This window comes from Pholis gunnellus, assembly GCF_910591455.1.
Source record: "Pholis gunnellus genome assembly, chromosome: 5".
In the NCBI taxonomy this organism is placed as follows: Eukaryota; Metazoa; Chordata; class Actinopteri; order Perciformes; family Pholidae; genus Pholis; species Pholis gunnellus.
Window position 1 is genome coordinate 9,184,612 of NC_136531.1, and position 22,209 is coordinate 9,206,820.

Here is a 22,209-nt window from a genome sequence, read left to right on the forward strand (position 1 = left end):
ACTGACAATTGAATCCATCAAACACTAAGAGGTCAATAATAGATGAAATATTTCCCTCACAGGTGTTACAGCTGGCCCCAACATGCCATTTTGTTCATTTAACGAATTGATTTTATATTTAGAGTGAACCGAAATCGACGAGTACTCGTATTGTTGACTCTGATGCAACTTACCAACAGTTTCCTCTCACTTATACCGTTTGAGCAACACTGTTTTTAGATGCATCCTGCTGTGGTCAGAGGCGTTGATCCTCTTTTTGGGGTTTGTTATAAACACGCAACGCTCTGAGGCATTGAGGAAGAAACGCAGCGTATGAAAGCATCACATTTGCGCTCATAGCTTTTATAATACATATTCTGTGTATCTACGCTATCCCCACCTGCTGCTACCATCAAAGAAACTTACAATGCCTCCGATCTGTCTTTTGTTCTTTTTCCTGGGTAAGTATCTTTATATTTTTATCCATTTATTTTTATAAGTGCACCTGATTAAGCTGTATTAAATCAGTGTTGTTATCACTGTCAAAGTGTTACGTTTCGTTGTCCATATGAAAGTTTTCCGGGGAGCCTGGTATGATGTTCTGTATTTTTTAAGTAATTCATTGTAGATGGTAAAAATGCAATGAAAGTTAAATGTAAAGCTTAATTTAATAAATTGAAAAGCCTGAAGCCAGAGTTTATGAGTAAAACATCATAAGACAAGCAGGGCCACACCCTAATATACAGCACTTACATAGCTGGTTCCCTTTAGGGCTGAGAGTTAACAGAACTACTGTACGTCTCGTAGTCTGATGAGGCAGTCCAGGGTTGATTTACAGATCAGCAAAGAAATTACTCTGCAGTAAAATTTATTTTTGTGTGATCAATGTGATCAATTCTTTATTTTATATATGCAAAGACACAATAAAACAAACACAAGACAAACAGACCAAGAATCTGAACTTGTTGTGAACGTTTTATGCTCAAGCTTCGATCATTTTTGTGTTCACCGGTTGTATAGTTTTGATAAGGCTTTGTATCTTTTCCTGCAGGTTTGGTTGTGGCTTCTAACACAACAAATGAGACAACAACAGGGAACGGGCTTTCCACAGCTTCAAATGACTTGAGCAGTTATTCCGCCACTGTGACACCCCTCAACGCCACCACCAATGTCACCAGAACCACCGGATACACCTCTGTCACTGTCATGAACACCACCGAGGACAACAGCACCATCTTACCTTCAACAACAATGCAGAACGGTGAGAGCTTATTCATGTTGCCTTATGCATGTACAGTAGCCATAAGTGTTGGATTACCCAGAAATGATGCTTTGGAGCCTCATAGCCAGCCGATTCATCGTCATGTCTTCATTGTTTTATGATTCTTCCTGTCTGAATCATTGTTTGCTTGTGCTTAACATGATTGTCTGATTCAGGTGGGGCAAGCTCTAAAAGTGGCAAAGAAACCACAAGAGCACGCACAATCACCACACCTAAACCCAGTCATCTTTCTAAAACCACAAAATCTGTCACCAAAAAAAACAACAACAAGGACAAAGGTGAGTTGAGACTGCTGATTGAAATAAACTATATTCAACAATTTGGGGCTCCTTTATTAGTCAGATTTGACCGTTGGTACATTACCAAACATTGTGATACTGTGGGGATATATTCCTTGTACAATCACAGTAAAACTCAAACATATATGCCAGGTATGATATACAGCTACATAGCCTGGAATAGGTGTAAATGAAACAACTCAAATTATTGAACCACATTCATCACTTTGTGCGATGACAAACGACAGAGCTAAAGAGCCAGATATTCTCTCTGGAGTTGACAGACACAAAGGACAGTAAATATTGGACTTCATTTCATCAGGTGGACAGGAATACGTCTCCAAATTAATGCAAATGTTGCTCTGTGTCTGCTGAAAGTGTAGCATTAGATATATCATCTTTGTCGGGTAATTAATGTCACTGTTTTCAGCTTGTGTTGCTGCCCCCAAGTGGCCAAAACCAATCTGTTAATGCAGCTTTAAACCAGTTAAACACTGATAAAGTCTGGAAGCAGCTTTCCCTTCTGAGTGTATTATGAATAGAAGGTGAAATTTGCCTAATCATTCAGACTAACTTCATGTCAAAGGTCATTGTTTGATCTGTTTTTCTCTTTTTGAAATATAAACCGTATACATATCTTTTTACAGACACCAAGCCAGCTCAATCGACATCAGGTGACAGCACCGGTGAGTTACACTTAAATGTGCTCCAGCACAAGATGTCAAATGTATTTTAAGTTCAGCCATAAACATTACTACTACAAACTGTATTACCTCCTTCAGGCATTATCATCCTCGTTGTGATCATCGTCGTAGCCCTTGGATTTGGAGGTGCCTGCTTCTTCCTACGGAATAGAAGAAGGGTAAGTAACGTTAGCCATTTGTCTCCACTAACGTACCAAATAAGAAATAGTTTGATATTTGTGAAAATGTGATTATAAATTTACTTTCTCAGAATTAGACAACGCAATTGATACCACACTCACGTTAGCTAAGATTAGAATGAAGACTAAAGAGAGGCAGAAACAGCTAACCGCCCGCAGACATAAAAGTGTTATCAATCCTCTCATTTCCCAAAATGTCAAACCATTCCCTCCATTTTTGTCACTATTGGTGTGTTTCTGAATCCCGTCTTTTTACAGCGTAACTCTCTTGACTTCACCTCCTCCAGACCGGATGAAGCCAACATCCCTCTCAGCACTGTGGAGCCGACTGATGCTGCACCTCAGAACGGTCAGTCCAACACACCATCATTATTGTATATCAACTACATCAACAGAGAAGATGTCACATTTATATAAAAGAAAACAATTGTGCTACTGTTGTTGCAGAAATAGTATAAATCCTGATCCATGTCTGCTTTTCAGGTCTGCAAACCTTTGAAGGTACAGAAACTACAAAAGAGCCGGAGGAACCAGAGGCCAAACCTGAAGTACAGGAGGAGCAGAAAGGTAAGAACAAACCTCTGACTCATAAGCATTATTTATTGTGTCGATGGAGCTCAGAGAACCAGGATTAGATATCTGTTTTTGGCAAATCAAGTTGTGAACTTGTACGTGTTGTGTGGGCTAATCGTGTGCTGTCTTCCTTCCTCTTTCACAAGATTAGTTAAACTGAATAAAAGGAAGTACCGTTTTTGCTCTCTCTACAGTCTAAATTAACACTGAGGTACTGTGAGATCGTGTTAATGACCTGCAGGCATACAGAACATTTTAGCTCCATAGAAAACATGTTGCGCTCCACTCCAGGTATTGATTTGTCAGCCTAATGCAAATATGAAATAAAATAATGTTACATTTTTACCATATGTCTGTCATACAACTTTTCCAAACGACAACATGTCGTCACAGTTGATGTGAATTGTATAGGAAGGAAATCTGAATTCTGCACAGCAGCTTGACTCAAGCTTGACTTGAAAAACAACTTTGTTGCAGATGAATTCAGATCAGATGAGGACTTCTGCACAACTGACACTCAGCAGTTCCTTACTGTAATGAGGGACAGGCTGAAAATGTGGCCTGCAGTACTCATATCTACCACATGGTGGAAATGGAAGCCAAGTTAACAATTTACAAGCTCGTTCAGTTTGCCTTTAACTGCAGCTGACAACTCACACCTCCTTCAGTGGTTCTTGAGCATGTGGTCATTTTGCCACATAAACATGAGTGTTTTTCAGTATAATTCAAACGCTTTTGAAATTAAACATACCAAAGTCGTTGTCTTCATGTGTAGCAAGTCAGAACGTTTTTAAATCCAGATGTTCAGTAAATATTTGTGAATTCAAGATAACTTACTCTATAATTCATATGTTTGTGCTAATTCTTTAACTAGACATTTGGTGTCATATAGTGTAATATGTATGAAAGCATAAGTGCTTGTTCTGGCCTTATTGTTCTGACATTGTCATTTGTTTGAGAATGAATTAAGTGTTCCTGTTTTACTCAGAGGTCTTCCCAGGATGAATAAGAGAAGGTAAAATGTACATTTCATGTCCGGGCTTGCCTCCCTGCCCTAGGCCACTCTGTTGAAATGGACAGTGCTCACGGCCGCTTTGAAAATCAGCTATCAAATGGTTCTCTTCCTCTCATTGGAATATAATTGAAACTGTGGGATCAGTGCGGGTGGGCAGTCAGATTTGTAGTCATGCACCTGGGTTTGTTGCTGCTGTTTGGATTCAACTTGGTGGCAAGAAGAAGAATCTGATTTGGCTGATGATGACTGCTTGTCCAGTGCATTCAAACCCACTTGTTCTATCTCACGTGTTTCAATTGCGCTTGGCAAATTGTGAATTACTCGATCTGATACAAGATTCTCCCCCAAAGTTCAGTACAACATGGCTGGCCTGTGTCATTTTATACCAAAGGATACTAAAGTGACAAACACGGCAAAACATGTCAGTGGTTAGTCAACTTTTATCAGAAGTGGAGCAGGTAAAATATATTTCACCAGCAGTTGGATTTGTCACTTCCTGTGGGTTGATTGCAAATACTTCTTCTTCTTTCCATTATAACATAAACAACAGTCTCATTGAGATATGAATACAAGGCAATCCATCTGATAGTTGTTGAGAAATATCAGAGAGTTTAATTGTTTAACTTAAGTTAACTTACCGTAAGTGAAAAACTCTGTATGGTTACTGCACCCATTGTTCCCAAAGTATGAATTAATAAAAACCTTTTTTTGGAAAAGGCCAAGTTAGCAGTTTCCCCCTGCTTCTAGTCTTTAAGTGAAGATAACTGCCACCTGACTATCTCATAACGCACGGACATGTGAGTGGTATAGAGCTATTTATTACAATATTTAAACCAATGACTTTTTAACATAACACAAAGTAGCTACAGATCACGTGTCCAGTCTTTTACTAAAGCATAATGTAAAGCTGTCAGTCAGATCCAGAGTCCACCTGTAATAATGCGTCTAGTCATCCGCCAAAAAAACAGACAGACATGATGATTCTCTGACGGTTGGAAAGTCGCTCGAGGAGCCATCTTACTCATGACAGAATTATGTCTAGAACAACGGTCACCTTCCTCTCCCCTTCATCTCCGCTTTCCCTCCACCTAACCGTGGGTCAGATAATGATGGGGCCGCCCTACTTTCCCACAGCCTCCAACAGCTGCATGGCTGTGGCTCATTAGGAACTGGTCAGTAATCAGCCGCCTCATTAACAACATGGTGGCCCCCTGAAATGCCTTCGCCCGAAAGAAATCCCCCCCCCTGACTGTCAGAGAGTGTGAAACCGCTTGAGGCTATGTGGGTGGAAATACTGTTATTATGTGGGTGCTAAGTACAGCATGTGAATAGCAAATCTGCAATGTCATAGAAGTTAAAAGTATGTCCCAACAATGTTGTCCTACTTCCTATTTGAAAGGCATGACTTAAATGTTGGGTTTTTCCTGTTTATTCCATTATGACTTAAGCTGTGTGTTGTTTTAATTCATCCACATGTTGTTCTATGTGTCACACTTCAACTGGATTTAGAGTAGGAAAAACAGTATTCGTGAAAACTCAATGTGGTTTGCTTTTGTTGTCCTTCACAGCTGAGGCTGGTAAATCTGTTGTTGATCCCGGCGCTGAGTCTGCTCCCAGCGCTGAGTCTGCTCCCAGCGCTGAGTCTGCGGCTCCGGTGCCAACCCCAGACAGCTCTGAGGACAAACCCAAAGAGGACGTCGTTGAGCAGAGTCCCCCCGCACCTGTGGAGCCGAGTGTGGAGGAGAAAACCGATGACGAGGGCGCCGTCTCCAACGAGACCTCTGTGGAGTCGCTGAAGGAGACAAATGAGAACAACAGCAACAATGCTTCCTTCAGTCAGACTGGAGGTTGGTATTTAAAGTTTGTCATTGTTATTCCTCGTACTATCTGAGACGTTCATTATCTCACAGTCACACTAAGATTACCAGGAAACACTCATCTACTGCTTATACCATATGTGTTCATCCATTTAGGATTGAAAAAGGACACTAGTGACCTAAGTTTGTTGACTCTACAGTAAACCTGCCTGGTGGTTAAGATGGCAGAATAATGACAGAATGACAGCTCCTTTATTCATAGCTCAGTTCCAACTTACTGCAACATGCCTCATTTCAACACAATTTCCGCTAATCGGGTGACAAAAACAAGAACTATGCACTTTGTTAATTTTCTGGGTGTATTGTGTATACCTTGTTGAGTGGAAATTGACTGTGCAACATTAAAAGATTCTTCAAAGTTTGTTGCTGACATACAAAAATGATTATTGGTTATTAGTAATTGGTTGCTGTATCCTCTCCATACATATTCGTTGACTCTTCTGTCTAATTTACAGTACAAGAAAGTAATCAGGTCACATTATATTAGTTTTTTCTTCAGTTTAACGTCATGATTTGCATCTTCCAACCACCCTCTGTTAACCCCTTGCTTCTTTTAAACAGATACAAAGAGAAGCATCAACTTCTGGGACGTTCCTCTCGATTGTCCGGTGTGAGACATTTCGCCTATCTGCCCCTGTGCCTTTCAGGAACTCGGTAAGACCACAGTGGACAGACGTTCTGCTGCAGCTGCTCAGCCAGCTCAGGTGAAACACCCCCCCCCCCCCCCCCCCCCCCCAACCCCACCTCGCCCTGCAGGTCGGCAGGCATCATGAATGACCAGTGGGAGTGCCGTGTTACAGCTTCTCGTCCTGAATTAAAATATTAAAAATAGAGAAGTCACAACCACTAAATCTAAAATTATAAAGTGTGCTTGTCTCCAAAATTGTAAATCACATTGACAGTCTGACATCCAGTAGTTTATAAATATGTACGTGCTGGAAGCTGCACCCATAAACTTAGCCTCTCTGGTCGTTGAAAAAGTCAGTTTCACAACATACAGTATATCGTTGAAAGTGTTACTACTTTACTTTAGATTGCTTTGCTAATTGATTCTTTTGAATGTTTTTTTTGTGTGAAGTAGCTTATAGCTCTGTCAGCAATAATATTACATCAAGGTCCACTTTTTAGCATTTTCCCGATTTTTCAGGGTCAAAACTGAATCTTCATGCTCATCTATGTCTATATGCTCTAAATAATTGGGGGAAAAGCAGTCGTTCCTTTACTTAATTATTGCACCTCTATTCCGTAAAATTGTAAATGTAAACCACACTTGGCATCATTCCTTCCTCCTTCTGCCACTGATGGATGAGATTCCTCTCACACCAGTGCTAACATGGGCCCTCTCAGTCTAATCATCATGTGCTGCAGGATGTGAGGCCCGCATCTGCACCTGCGCTCCCTCTCTCTTCCTATCTGCTCAGAAACACTCAGGGTCAAAAGCCTGAGGCCCGAGGAATTCACACCGCTCTTAACAGCTGATGATAAGCTCACATCTGAGGGGCTAACCGCTCTCAGATGCTCCGTGTTAGCAGTCACGGATCATCTCCGTTCCCACAAAAACACCAGCTTCAGAAATCCCAAACATCTCCCACTCAGCAGAATAAGCCATGACAGTGTGACAGTGAGCCATGCATGCGCTGCAGACGTGTCGCAGTAGGAAAAGCACAGGTGCATTTAATAACATTAACGATGGGGGAGGACCTGGTATTGTGCATCGTGGCTCATTGGCAGAGCTTACTGGGACACTTGATGGAAGGGAGTCATCATTCATGTTATCAATCTCACCTGTGCTTTTCCTGCTATGACACGTCAAAATGTCTGTGTAGAAAAGAAAGTCCATACCAGCTGAATTCAATTCAGCCATCTTACATTTGATTATGTGCTTTTACTTGTGTTCATTTTAAAAGGTACTGTGAAAGAGCCTTAATGTGATTAGTAAAAAAAAAAAATAGTTTTTAATTTAGAAAATGATTAGAATCAAACCGCTCAATTGACTTTTAGCCGGTAAAAATTGGAGATGTGAATATTCAATTCAATTCAATTCAATTTATTTTTGTATAGCCCAAAATTACAAATTACAAAGTTGCCTCAGAGGGCTTTACAGATGACATCATCTTGTCCCGGAACCGTCACATCGCAACAGGAAAAACTCCCCCCAAAAAACTCTTTAACGGGAGAAAAGAGGAAGAGACCTGTGGGAGAGCAACAGAGGAGGGATCCCTCTCCCAGGATGGACAGAAGTGCAATAGATATCAAGTGTTGAACAGTATGCTCTCACCATCTCATTCCTTTGTTGTATTGGTCAGTTTGATGCAGCCTTCTTTTGGGTATTTCCAATCCTCTAAGTTTAGAATATTTGAGAACAGATACTCTCTCTTATACCAAAGACATTTTTTTAGATGAATGACATCTTCATGTATTTCTGTCACGTTTACCAAAGAAAAGCAGAAGTTCCTATGTGACAAGATTCTTCCGCTTGCAGAAAATATTTATATAATTACCCAAGAGTTTTTGGGTGGATGGCAAGCCCTCTCTTCACCACATACATTGATATACAATAGATTGTATGATCTCAAAAACAGTTATTACAAAACATGAGCCAAAGTTATGGAAAGCAATTACGTATTTCTTTTACTTTTGTGGTGTCTAATACCAAACAAAAAGCTGAATCAAAAAGCGTGATGAATTTTAAATTGAGATGTATTTGTCTGTAGTCTGGAGGTGATAATTAAACTCATTGTAAAATAAAATGCCAATCATCGGTAGACTGTGAGAGACTGAAATGTTGTAGCTCTCAGTATAAGTCTTCCTTCCAAAATAAAACAGTGAATAACGCCATTTGAAACAGAGAAGAGAAAAGGAAAAAGTGAACTCTTCACTCATTCCCACCTGGTCTGGGAAGTGATGAGCAAGCTGGAGACTGAAGTTAAAAGGCGGTTTACCATTCTGCAGTTGTGGATAATGGATATGAGCTGACAGGTCATAAACTAAACCAGCATAATTAGACCTGGGACTTTACTGTGTTATTTTCCAGTCAGAGCTCAGCTTTCATGTTTGATAGCTAATGTTGGAGGAAACTGTCTGTGCGGCCTCGGATGAATATTTCACAGCGCGGAGGAGGCAGGTGAAAGAGAGTGGCAGAGTGAGATTTGACTGTGTGAGACAAACAAGGTTAGTCGTTCGCTTGAAGCAGCTTGTTTTATGGGCAGATTCTCTTTTTGTGCTGGTTTTGGTTCAGAGACAGGTCATGGAGCCGAGGAGGGTCAAGGATCTGAAGCTGAAGAATACGTTTTTGTTTATTACTCAAAAGCCTTTGTATGTGGTCTTGCGATCATCAATGAGTCCTTCTACTGTATGTCCTTTCATTGCTCAGGATAAACAAGAGTTTATATATGAATTGACTCGTTTTGCTTTATAGCAATTTGTCTCCTTTTCCTGCTTTCTAGTTATAGCAAAAGTCATAATTTCCTTGGCCGATATAACAGGTGTAAACGCAGATTCATCGTGTGCAGGATGACAATGGTGCAATGTGGTGAATGCAGGATCTTTATAATAACAGTGAGGGGAAGCTTCCTGCGTCTGTGGTTTGATGTGGTTAAAACTGGCAGGTCGGCCATTACACCTGAGCAGCTTTTCAGGAAGGAAAAAAAACAGACTGAAGAAAACAGCTGGTGGAGGCTGGTTTTTACCCTTCCGCTCATGACTTCCTACCACAAAACATCTAGTTTTGGCCAAGAAATTGAAAACTTGTAGTTGCAAAGTTGTGAAGATAGCTATTAGACTTGCATCATTAAAGGACTGTGTCCGGGTTGTACTGTACCAGCAGTTTTGAGGCCGAGGATTGTGTGTCTCATCGCTTTTTTCATGTGAAGATGTTGGCGATGTTCATGTTCTAACATGACCTTAAAGGATTTTACAGTTGGCTCCAGTATGGATGGAGAAAAGTTGTTGGTGCAGTGGATTTAAAAAACTTTTCTTCTGTGTTTAGTGTGAAATTATATATGTTGTCGTACCCACAAGGTAAAGTACACTCATGTACTTGCAGTTTAAAGCAAAGAGAGGCTCTTTAATAGCACTTCATGTTTGATAGCATAATGTTGGTGCTGGATTAAAATGAATAGACAATAAGTTTGTGTTATTCATCATTAGGAGAAAAGGATTGGCCACACCACAGTGGACATTATTTTCTAAAGCAATATTCTTGTGTAATTGTCAAGTAAATAAGACCTGACATGTTATATCCAAAAGGAATGCTCATTAATTTGATATTTGATATACGGCGACGTATACTGAATGTAAAAATAAAAGAAGTTACTCTAGTCATACAAGTCCCAGTTACAGGAAAAAAAGTAAAAAGAAAGTGTGTGGACAATGGGGTAAAGGCACTGCTGAGCCTGGTGGTGATCACATGCAGCTGCTCTTTGGAGCCTTCGGGTGTACGGTGCTTATGCCACCTTGTAATTGTACGGGTGGAATATGATTTTAAAAACGTAAGAAATGCAGATCTCGATTCGAAAAGAATCGGCACACTGTAGGTTTTGAGCAACTTTTTTAGTCATTGTGACCGACACGGGTCTTCATCAGGGTCATTATCAGCACTAACTCGCACACCAATTATGACGCTAGCTAGCTTCTACTGAAAGGTTTATTGTACGGAAGCAATAGCTGAAGTTGAAGCATTTAAATAATTGTTGTTTCTTTTGCTGATATTTAGATAAGATGATGGATACCACTCTCTCATGTGTACAATAAGTACATGTGTACAACTTGCTGTGGCAAAGGTAAAGCTGAACAAAGAGCTCAGTTTCACTTGTTAAAGTTAAAACTATTTACTAGTCATTCCAGGCATACAAGTGTCCGTTATTGGACAACATTTGAAGAGAATAAGTGATGTTTGACCTTTGACTTCGACTTCCCTTTAAAGCCACATCAACAAACAATTTATTTGAGTTTGTGAAACTGAGCCCCTTGTGAGGTCATGGCATGCTTTTGTAAAGAGGAAAACAAGGCTCAGACAGTGACAAATGAGGTCAATCTGATCGTCTTCAAACTAAAAAACAATGCAGAACCTTTCAGCGTGATGTCATTAGACATGAACACCAGTGTGTGCTTCAATGCATACTGTATTTTAGCCTCTCGCGTTAGCTTCCTGTCTCGTGCCTTTTTATCAAAACCAACTTGGGTGCGTGTCCTCTTGGTGCTTCGCTTCCTCGACCTGCAGAGGTTTCTTGGTTAGAGTCCTTTCCAAAGGTCATGGGTCAAACAATCCTAATTAAAGGGTACACAGTGACTGCAGGAGAATAATGTGGCCTCAATGTCAGAGTCAACTGGCTCACATTCTTTGCCTGTCATTGAGCAAGTCTCTGCAGAATTGGATGTGCAGCGGCTGTTGTGATTTGTAGCGCAAACCAAGATGCATTTCAACAAATGCCGCTGCACATGACAGAACCTGAAGAAAAAGAAAAACAATATTTGTGAGAAATGTGGCCGGATACATGAATAATTGCTTACCGGTTGAGCTCAATGTCAACTTAAGGTAAAGAATTCCTTCTCCACCATTCACCCAATACTTTTATATTTCATATTTAAGCATGAGATTTTGTACGTTTTTTTTCTATCCTGTCACAGGAAGCAAGGTAAAATGAGCGGTCACTTAAAAACATACTTCTACTTTCCCTGACCTATATCCTATCATTTTAAGAGATGTCAAATTATGCCAAGCCTTGACCTTCCCTATTTACACTTTAGACATTTTACAACTAGTGTCACATTTTCTAGATTCTTCCTTTGTACTCCATACTTTGGCAGGTGGCCCGCAAAATATTTGAAGGACTCAATTTAGTAGTGCATGTTTTACTTCTTTACACCACGCTGCCAGTCTCTCAAAGAAGGAAAGGAAGGAGGGGAGGTGTGTGTGTGTGTGTGTGTGTGTGTGGGGGGGGGGGGGGTTACGTAGTGAAAACAATTTCTAGAGATTACAGAAATAGAGCCCCACGATGTCGCGTCACAGTGGGTTAGTTGCTAACAATCGCACCATTGACATTTTGTGATTTATTGTCCGTGTTGCCTTTACTCTACCTAGTTGCCAATGCTTTGTTCTTTTTTTGCAGCTCATCTTCTATAAAGAGGAAACATCTGTCTAGTTAGTGTCGAAGTAATGACAGGTTACTGTGGTTTGGAAATTTGTCATGATTACCGGTGCACAAGCCTTTTAAGACTTGTTTGTGTTGCCGGCTCCTCCGGGAAAGGATGAGAGCAATGTTAACATTATGTTGCAGAGAATAAAGAAATCACTTATCTCCATTGCCACACAAAAATGTGTGTTCAAGTTTGTAATCTCCATAGCAAATCAGTTATTTATAGGTTCTTATGTCAAATAAATCAGGTTGTAAATTTGGATTAAATTTGGATTTGAAATGTGCATTAACAATCCTGAGTAGGCCAACATATTTGTCATGAAATTTTAGAAATCACCAAACCTACTGTGAAAGTAAGCATTCATGCTGTCGGTTGGGACATATCTGTACTACATTTACCTTCCAACTATTGTCAAGAAGCTAGCTTGACAATAGTTGGCTCTAAAAAGATGAACACAGCATGAAGATGCATCCACTTTCATGTCGACGCGCCCAGATCCCAACGCAGCTGACTCTTTCAATGACCTACGACTCTGAACCCCATGAGGTCTATAGTCGTAGGGACAGTTTCCTCTCCTGTTGTCCTTTCCAGGCTGCTTTAGACATTCCTGGCCTGGCTTTGTGCAGTTGGCAGGACTACTGTGATCAGGAGGCCTGCTGACAGACGGACATTCATTCACCTGCTGGTATCGCCTCCGGCATCTACTCCACATTCCTCAGGCAAACTGTCACACCGGGGCTTTATTACGTCTCTGTCTCTTATCCTTCACACACAGTTTAAAGTGAACTCAGGAAAAATCTCAGATGATGCTGAATGAAAGTTCCCAAAAGTGTTAAAACTGTAGTGTCCTTTTGTTCGATGTTACTCAGTTAGTGTTGAAACATTCATGTGGAAACAGTGGGAAAATGAAATCTGCACGTTGAGCCTGATGAGTATATCTACACTACAGTATACACTATGTATCAATACAAGGTAACAGGTGGCACTGCAAAAGAATTATCCAATGCTGATACTCCAAATTTCATCGGGAACCCCTGAAATTCATCAGATTCAGCTCATCCTGTGGGACGTTGTGATGTAGTGACTGGGCTAGTTGGTAAATTATTGTAGCTGGCCAGCCGGGAACATGATGACACTAGTCAGTCAAAACAGCTCTCCAAGCTTCTTTCTATCTTCATGGTTCTGGTCCATTTACTCCGCCTGGCTTTTTATTCTCGGGATTCCTTTCATTGAGCGTAGAGTTATCGAAGGCGCTAGCTAGCTTGCTAAGCTTGGTCGCTAATGTAACAGTAAGGTTTTCTTATCCGACACGATGGTCAAAGTACAGAGGATGTCGTTAGCTTTAGAGATTGCAAAACCTCTTTGAGGCAAATTTGTGATTTGTGACATTCAGCTTGATTGACTTGACTTGACTTAAGTTAATGCAGTTTATTGAAATGGTCAAACCAAAGAAAGCTAATAATTTAACTTTCTCCATTTTTGCCTCTCAAGCCCTTCATCCCCTTGAAGGTCAAAACTGTCATGATGGCTTTCTATCAGTCAGCGGCACAAATTCATGTGTCAAAGTTCACCAAAGTTGAAGTCATTACATGCAAATGTATGGATTTACTTTGACCCTTCGAGTAAATATACTGACCACAACGAAATGCATTACAATTCATCGATTTTGCAGAAGTTTGGTGTGACCGGCCCTTAGCCCTGACCTTAACCCAAACCTCATTTGATATACTGTTTTTTTTTATTTTTTTTTTATTTTTATCACTCTAATTCAAACTTGATCCTGACTGATTTCAGAAACAAAGTAAATCAACACTAAATCAGACACAATGATATCTAGAAATATTTTACACTATTGTAACTCAGACATGTTACATTCACTTAATTAATACGAGTATGACTTATATTTCTGTTCTACTTGAATACATTTAGGATTTTGTTCCTCACATGTTTACTTATTTTGAACTAATAATCAAATAATTTACAGCGAAACCATAAAACTGCATTATTGTTTTCTGTGAACAACATCACTTGTTGTGGTGCAGGAAACTTAACCTTGAAGTAATCAATCCGTCAGTTCTGATTCATTTTATCACTCCAGTTGTTCCAACTTCTGTTTTTGTGCACGCCCCTTGTTGTGCTCCAATAAAGATATTCATCACTTCACAAAATACATATATTTTCAATTCAGTGACACATGACATAATTTCAGCTGCGGAGAATTAAGTGAAATTAAAGTTTTGATTTTCAACCCTTTTTTCCCCTCAAAAAGGGTGGTTAGAAACGTCTTATTTGCTTCAGATGCCACATAAGGAAGCAGCGGAACAAAACCTCAAAAATGTTTTTCACAAACTCTTATTGTCTTACCTGAATGGCATTTGTGGGTTTGCTATTTGTAAGTGACTAAAAAAGAGCAACATCCTTGCATGGGATTTAGTTCAGCATTTTCTTCCACACAATTAAATCCCCCTTGGAATTCCCAATCTTTCAGCGGCCAGGTTTCACTATAGCGGCAAACTGGTCTCCACAGATCTCTATCTATCCCTGTGGCTCAACTCGGCGTAACTGTGTAGACTAAGATCAATGTGAAGTCTTACCTGCAACCTGAGCCTCAGTAGTCACATTACTGATCTAAAACCAAACCTATTTATATTGGATGCAGTTCAGATTAGCTCATGACAAATTTGAGAGAACAAATAACCACTTTGAAATAAACGATTGAGTTTGAATGATTGTCAAAGTGCAACAGACCAGTTAGCCCTTACGTTTTAATTGAAGGCTGTAAAGTGTAAAACGTAATAGAAATAGCTAATTATGTATTTATTCAAACAAATATTTGGATAAATCCCAAGATTAACCCTCCTTGTCCCACTGTCAGATAACACTCAAGGTAACACTGTTTTTTGCAGCCGCTTATTGGTTAAGCATAAATCACATCAATAGATGTGGAGAAGGATTATGTTAGTGATCCTCTCCCTCAAACAGATGTCTCCCCATGGAGGTCAAAGGTCATGGCAAAGGCCACATAAACTTGGTCAAAGCAGAAGTTACAAGTGGAAAAAGCAGGTGATTGCAGGACGTGTGACTGTGGGACACGTTCATTGTTCTGTGGCTTTTTTTTCTCTTGTCTTTCAGATTGAAGCAGCGACCGCAGTGAAGAAGGACACATCTGTTCGTAGGTGTGAGAAATCTAGTGGGCTGTTTCCTCCTTGTTGGAAGCAAATTTATTGTTAAACGTCAGCTTCAAGCGTTTTAAGCATTTTACTGATTGAACTGAATTTGTGTTTTCAAAACAATCTCAATTTACTGGGTTTATATACTAAATGTAATTACTTTTGGTACTACAGTACAGTACTAAACTTTGTATTCTCTCTCCCCCCCACACACACATTTAGCATTTATAAACGGTATATAAACCTATGATAAATGGTTTATAACACACTGTGTTGTGTAAGCAGATATAATTGTCTATAATGTTTTTGGCCGCAACTGTAACTCTTTCTTTGGCGATATATTAATAGAGTAAAATACAACTGTAATACTATGAAATATGCTGACTTAACCTTAATTATTGTTCTTTTGTCACATAACAGTATTTTTGGTACATATTTCTAAACTATGATTAGTATGATACATAAATAAACAAGATAATATAGGTTTGTCAGATTTAAATCAGTGCTCTTGTTTCAATTTAGGATGCAATGTTATTTGTTGTAGATCCTGCATTTTGCTTTTCCATGCTGTTCCCAATCAGTAGTATTAAACTTTTCCTTATGCAAAAAATTGCCTTGAATGACATACATGTATTAAAGAAAACTATTGTAACTATGTCCTCTATCTTTTTTGCAATTATATACCATTAGAAATGATGGGTTTACAGTTTGTATAAAGGTTCTGATCAATCTTGGCTAATCTTAATTTTTACCAGATATTTTAAATGATTATTTTCCTTAGAAACCTAGCCTACCTTGATAACATTATATAACACCATGTAACCTTCAATAATGCATTTAGAACTTTATCCACAAACGATATTCAGAGGTTTTTGATTTAGATAAATAAACCGTATATACTTGCACCCACTGAAATACACAGACATCATTTTTCTTGTGCGTCTTTGGCCTCAGAAAATAATGGTTAGGTCAATTAGCATTTGTTCAGCCCACCATGCTGTTCTACTGCTGCTCCCCTGCTGACTTTCATCAACTGTTCTTTTCGATTGCCCCCGACTCATTTTACTGTAAGTGCAAACATGAGCTCCAGGTGCAAACACATTTAGTTCAAAGTGACAGTGTTAAAAGACAGGAATCCCCACAGGCACTGTGCTGTACACATTCCTGGGTCAGTAGCCGGCTTTCTGATTGTGGAACTGGTGTCTTGTAGTAGACAGTAAGGTCATTGTTGGTGCTAATTGAACCTTAAACAGAAGATTAATGGAGGAATAATCTTTTTTTTCATTTACTGTGGTCAAGATAAAAACAACTGCTCTTTAACACACAATAAAGCAAAATGAATTGCTGTGCGGGGGTTCAGCTCATCACTGAAGGACTTATAAATATGGATCTAGATTCCTGTGTAATTTCATGCGCCATATAATATTTTTATAATTTCCATCTATAGTGATGTGTTGCCCAGTGTTTGGGTCTGATCCAGCTGCTATATCCAGCCTGTTTCCATGGGCTTCCGCTCTCCTTTAAAGACAAGTGATAGCACCGGCCTATATCAATCCGCTCGCAGGATGCTTTAATCCACCATTAAGCGGATGAAATGTTGCACTGAGCCTGCGGTGCAGCAGTGACGGCAGGAGCGCGTCTAAATTTTGTGTGCGTACCCCTCAAACCTGACCGCAGTCATGGACACCGTGCACCAAATCATCCATTGCAGCAGAACCTGTTCCTCCCCGGAACTGAATCCAAATGTCTCAGGTCTCAGTATCCTCTATTTATACGCTGTGTATATTTACAACGGGCCGGATGATTAGGATGCTAGCGAGTAATGAAGAGAATGTGGGGGCAATCTTCTTCGGCTATTCCAAGGAGTCAAGAAGTTTATCAGGGGTGAGACTCCTTGCTGATGTCACTTCTTGTTTTCAAGAATCTGTCAGAGCTACTTCACACATTCTGCAGGTGATCCTTTAAAAAGAAAACACATATAATCAGTTGATCTCAGAGAAATTGCGATCTCTATCTCAAGAGAGGAGCAAAATGAAACAATCAGAGAGAAGACAAGCAGCAAACATAACTGAGTCACGCGTACAGACAACACACACAAGCAGCAGCACACCAATATTTCTGTATCTACTATGTATTTAATTATATCTATGTGATGCAAAGTAGGGGTAAGCTTGTGTTGGGATACAGCTCAGTGAACACTAGTTTTAAAATTGAGAAGAAATGTAAAATATTAATAAAATTTCAAAAAGAGTGTCCGTATAAATAAAAAAAGTATATCGTTCTCTTCTTGTCTCCACAGTCAAGCGCACCACGTGACATGGTAGTCAACTGCACAATCATTAATAAAAAAGCTTGATGCAGGAAGACAAGGTTTGGGGTTTTCTTGATAATGTATCAAGATAGTGGAGAAGGTCTGAACCCAAACAAATATCTCTGGTATATCTGCTGGTGTCTTAAAACGTGGTTTAAATGTATTTATCAGTTATTTTCCTATGAGCTCGCAATAATGAATACATTATCTTATTGAACTGTATGTGGAGGCAGCAGTTATGCGTGTGTCCGGTAGAGTAGCTCTGACGCTGCAGACCTTTACCTGCATATGGCCCTCCGTATTGTCTCCAGGGACAACCACAAGCTAACAGTGACACATATCAAGTGCCCTGCACAGCTGGACTGAGCTGTCCATCAGCTGTATAATGCTTGAGATGCTCTGGAGTGAGAAGAGTTATGGACAAGCCCAGAATGTGAAGAATGATGATTAAAACGGTTTCCTTTGTAACAAGAGAACATCCATTCAAGCGTCTGTCAGTGTGCTAAGTTGAGGAATGTTGTAATGATTTAAGTTCACTAAGTCATTTCCTCACCAATTGCATCATGTTTGGAGTCATATGAATAATTCTATATTTTATTTTTTGTAGTATTTATTTTATTGTTGAGCTTTTGGTGTTAGACAAGTCTATTTTATATCACATTTTTTAAATGACGTCATATTTACAACCTGTGACACATGGTCATAAATAATGACAGTTATCCAGTGTTTGTAGCCTACAAATGTTGTCTAATCAAGGTAAGACTGTTGAGACTGTATCACTGATTTTGTTTTCCTTTGGTTGGTTTTAGATAGATGGATGGATGGATGGATAGATAGATGAGGCACAGGCACATTTAGCTAACTCTAAATCAGCATGCTAGGCTAACATTCTAATAATGACAATGCCATTCTGTTGCTTTGGTCGAAGTTTACAACCTGTTAGGTTCCTCGTCAGCTACAAAACATTTAAACAGGAAATACAAAGCGTCCCAGTTAGAATGTTTATGTTGTCAAGTTTGACAAGGTCTATACTGTTTAGCCTACCATGTTCACCGTCTTAGTATCGAATGTTAGCATGCTAACTTTTGCAAATTAGCAATAAACACAAAGTGGGCATAACCCAGGGATAAACCAAAAATACAGAACAAATTAAAATGATGATGGAGCTAGTTGAAAAGATAGAAGCAGAAACAACTCACGAGTTGGTGAGACTAACTTATTAGCCTACAAATACAGCAGCCGTGGAACAACATTATCATTCATTTGGAGTCATTTTCGTGGCTACTTGATGAAGGTAAGTAAATAGTCAAAGTGCATGGTCCGTTTTTAGAGCCTTTTCGCTGACTGTGGCTCAGACGGTAGAGCGGCTCGTCCCTCATTCAGAAAATCTGCGGTTCGATCCTCGGCTCCTCCAGTCCATGTCGATGTGTCAAGACACTTAACCCCAATTTTATCCCGTAGTGGATGCGAATGGGTGAATGACATGTAGTGTAAAAGCGTTTTGAGTAGTCGAAAGACTAGAAAGACGCTATACAAGTACAACTCCATTTACCTTTCCCCATTACCCAAACAGCTGCCTGCTGCAGTCGAAAAATAATGCACTGAGAGCAGTGAGAATGAACCAAAACAGTAAAGTGGCGCCCAGACGAATCAACAATGAGCTGAAACTCACTATATAGCTCTGTAAAGACGAGTGGACCTGCAGATTGGGGTGATGATTGCCACACTGTCTTATTATTGTCATTTAATACATTTCTACTGTGAAAATATTGCCACAGTCATCAATTATCATCCCAAGGGGCGTATGGATGTCATTACATTTAATGGCATTAATATGCCATTCAATAGTTGACATTTCAGTCTGGACCAAACTGGAGGAGTAATTCATCCCCAGAGCTCAAAAGACACAGCCACATTATTGATGGGCTGAAAACATGACACATTATGACGAATGTGAAATTAAAAAAAGAAAGAGACATATATATACATATATATTTATTTAAGTACTGTATTTTAGGACCTTTCTACAGAGCTTAACATTATTATGTTATGGAGATCTGGATCTGAATGTGGCTTGATCTTGACCGACGTAACAACTGCACCAAGAGGGAAGAAAGCAAATCCTGTCCTCTCCCTGGGTGGCTGTGAAGGAATACGGGGATGGGATCCACTTTTTTTTTTGTTTTCCATCTATCATGAGGTTGTTACATCCTCCTGTCATCATTGGCTGCCCCCTGGATGAAGAGTTGATCCTAGGGCAGCGGGGTTTGGCTTCGACCCAACTTCACTCTCTGTTTACCTTTGACGCTCATTAACGGCATGTCGTCTCCTTGATATCTAAACTGCACAAAGTCAAACTCATGGCTTAATGAATGCCGAGCTGCAGCTCGAGAACAGATGCATTTAGTAGCTGTTTTCTTTTCCATATCAACGATCACCTACTGCTGAGGAGACAGTTTCATTTCTCATACGTTCAGGAATTAATATTTGCATTTTCTCTTTTAAAAGAGATTTTTTATTCAAGATCGATATCTGAATATTTAAATCCACGGGTCTTTATTTTATTTTGCAACGCACTTCTTCAATATTGGAAGAATGTGAGTGAAATCACAGGGTAACAGGGTATAAAAAAGCTTGGTGTGTTTGTTTCTATAGTTACACACTGCAGTGTGTGTGTCCCTCTTTTTATTCTTGGCAGGTCAAGTGAGGAGGGCAAGATTTATTTAGGGGATGCAATGAAAAGTGTGATACAGAATGCCTGGATGCATATGGCATCTCTGCTATTTGGCCCACGCTTCAGGGATGGTTGCTGAGTGTTCACAGTGTTGTCCTCAAAGCATTATGTCCACATCCAATAAACAGAGGAACTTTCACAGTATAATGATTCAAATCGTTAAAGTAACTATCAAATTAGACTTCTTTTATTCATTGTGTAATTAAAGGTGTCCTAAAGATTTTCAATCTTGCATTCTTGTGTTTAGAGATTAATTGATCAACACTGTGCTAAACATATTCATCCATTATAAAACGTAACTGCATATAAGATTTATCCTGCTATGCAGTATTATATCATCACTGACATAAGTGACGATAAAACTTTCAAAAGTTTTCAAAAAAATTCAACCATCATAGTTGAAGGAAATGTTGAGCAATGCACACGGATCACTTCATCAAGTGTCAGGCCCAACTCAAAAGATGATCCATAAAAGGCTACTAGGTATTTTTATCTTAACATGACCTTGTGCACCGTATTGAGTACACATTCTCACATTCTCACTGCATCCAGTATGACTGCTTGATTTCTCCATACTGTGCTGTCAGTATCGCTGCGGTACAATCCTATTTGATGTAATTTCTGGGATATCCGACATTGGACACTGCATGGTTTAGGTCTTATATTAAGTGATGGCCTTACTACCAGGGACCAACGTGGACTTGTTGATAGAGAACTCATATACCTCAAGTATCTGAGCAGTATTTTGAGCTGTGTTGTCCTCTCTCTGTGTGTGTGAGACCCAACAGTGTCTACACACCTGTCCTGCCAGCTGATGTCAGGTTATTGTCCCTCTGTGTGGGACTAATGACCACTCCGGTGCCGAGGTGTCCCACCGACTCGACCTCGGAGGCACTCGTGAGAAGAACACAAAAACCTTTGGAGGATCATTTCACACAGGTCATGTGCATTTTTTAGATTACGCTGATGCTGATCATAAACGTTAATTTATTTTCTTTATCAAAGCCTAGGTAATAAGTTAAATACACATTATATTGCATTATTTATATTCAAACTTCTTTAAAATATAGAAAAAAACAAGATAAATCATCCCCAATAGTTAAATTACAAGTTGAGAGAGGTTTAGTTATGCCCTGCAGAATGATTCCCCAGTATACATAAATAGTGCTCGGTTGCCAGATTTAAACTTGACATAGAGACTTTGATGTTACTGCAAGTAGTGATTGCTCACTTCATTCACATAGTTCCCATTCCCTTCATCGCCCTCTGAAGTGTGTGGAATCACACAGGTCAATGATGATACATCAGAGCATAGCAGACTTCAAAGTGGATTTTATACCACAGTTTATTGCTTAATTTATTAATCCTAAGTGCATAGCATTTACCCATTAGAGGGCACAGGCCCTATGCATTCCCAAAAAATCCAACATAAGTTTTCTTTACAATTAAATTCTAATGTAAACAATAATTTTCAAAGGTAACCTTAAAAAAATCAAGGAACTTGATCAACTCTGTTGACATATTTTTTTAGTTTTGATTTATTTAGAAATGAAGAAGGAGGAGAATAGGAAAATACCACAAAAACAAATAAACATGAACATAAATATAAATTGTCAAATTTGTTAAAACTTGTGACAATGTATTTGATCACACAGACTCCACTGAATTAGTTTAGTTTTTGCACTGGATTTTATCCCCCACCTTTTTCGATGAGAGAAGGGGAGAAGGGTGGGTGTTGGTTGGGGGGAGCACTTTCACAGCTTGTCCAATGGTCTTTCTTAAATTAGCCATGGGGGCAGGAGGCTCCCTCCCTGCGCTGACAGAAGGAGGGGCCTGCGCCTGTCACTGTCTACTGTTTCATTATTACCTGCACAGCCTTGCAGCATTCACCACACTTGTGTCTCTGTGTGGCCACATAGGAACAGAGAGAGACACAGAGGACACACTCAGAGGCCCAAACCAACGCAGA

At 39.6% G+C, this 22,209-nt stretch overlaps 1 protein-coding gene across 1 annotated transcript; it reads left to right on the forward strand.

Annotated features, from left to right (window-relative positions):
• Positions 1 to 305: 305 nt before the first annotated feature.
• LOC306695708 (uncharacterized protein) lies at positions 306 to 15,986 on the forward strand. The gene is made up of 10 exons (XM_079159015.1): positions 306 to 440; positions 1,031 to 1,240; positions 1,417 to 1,539; positions 2,187 to 2,225; positions 2,322 to 2,401; positions 2,681 to 2,771; positions 2,906 to 2,989; positions 5,579 to 5,857; positions 6,449 to 6,541; positions 15,158 to 15,986. The coding sequence occupies exons 1-9, from the start codon at positions 407 to 409 to the stop codon at positions 6,499 to 6,501; spliced, it is 993 nt and encodes a 330-aa protein (XP_079015141.1). The 5' UTR covers positions 306 to 406; the 3' UTR covers positions 6,502 to 6,541; positions 15,158 to 15,986.
• Positions 15,987 to 22,209: the final 6,223 nt, after the last annotated feature.

What these genes read in the sequence shown, in the direction of transcription:
- LOC306695708 (XM_079159015.1), top strand. Translation starts at nt 407, where the DNA reads ATGCCTCCGATCTGTCTTTTGTTCTTTTTCCTGG. An exon ending in TCTTTTGTTCTTTTTCCTGG is followed by an intron (nt 441 to 1,030) that starts GTAAGTATCTTT and finishes CTTTTCCTGCAG; the next exon opens with GTTTGGTTGTGGCTTCTAAC. An exon ending in TTCCTTCAGTCAGACTGGAG is followed by an intron (nt 5,858 to 6,448) that starts GTTGGTATTTAA and finishes TCTTTTAAACAG; the next exon opens with ATACAAAGAGAAGCATCAAC.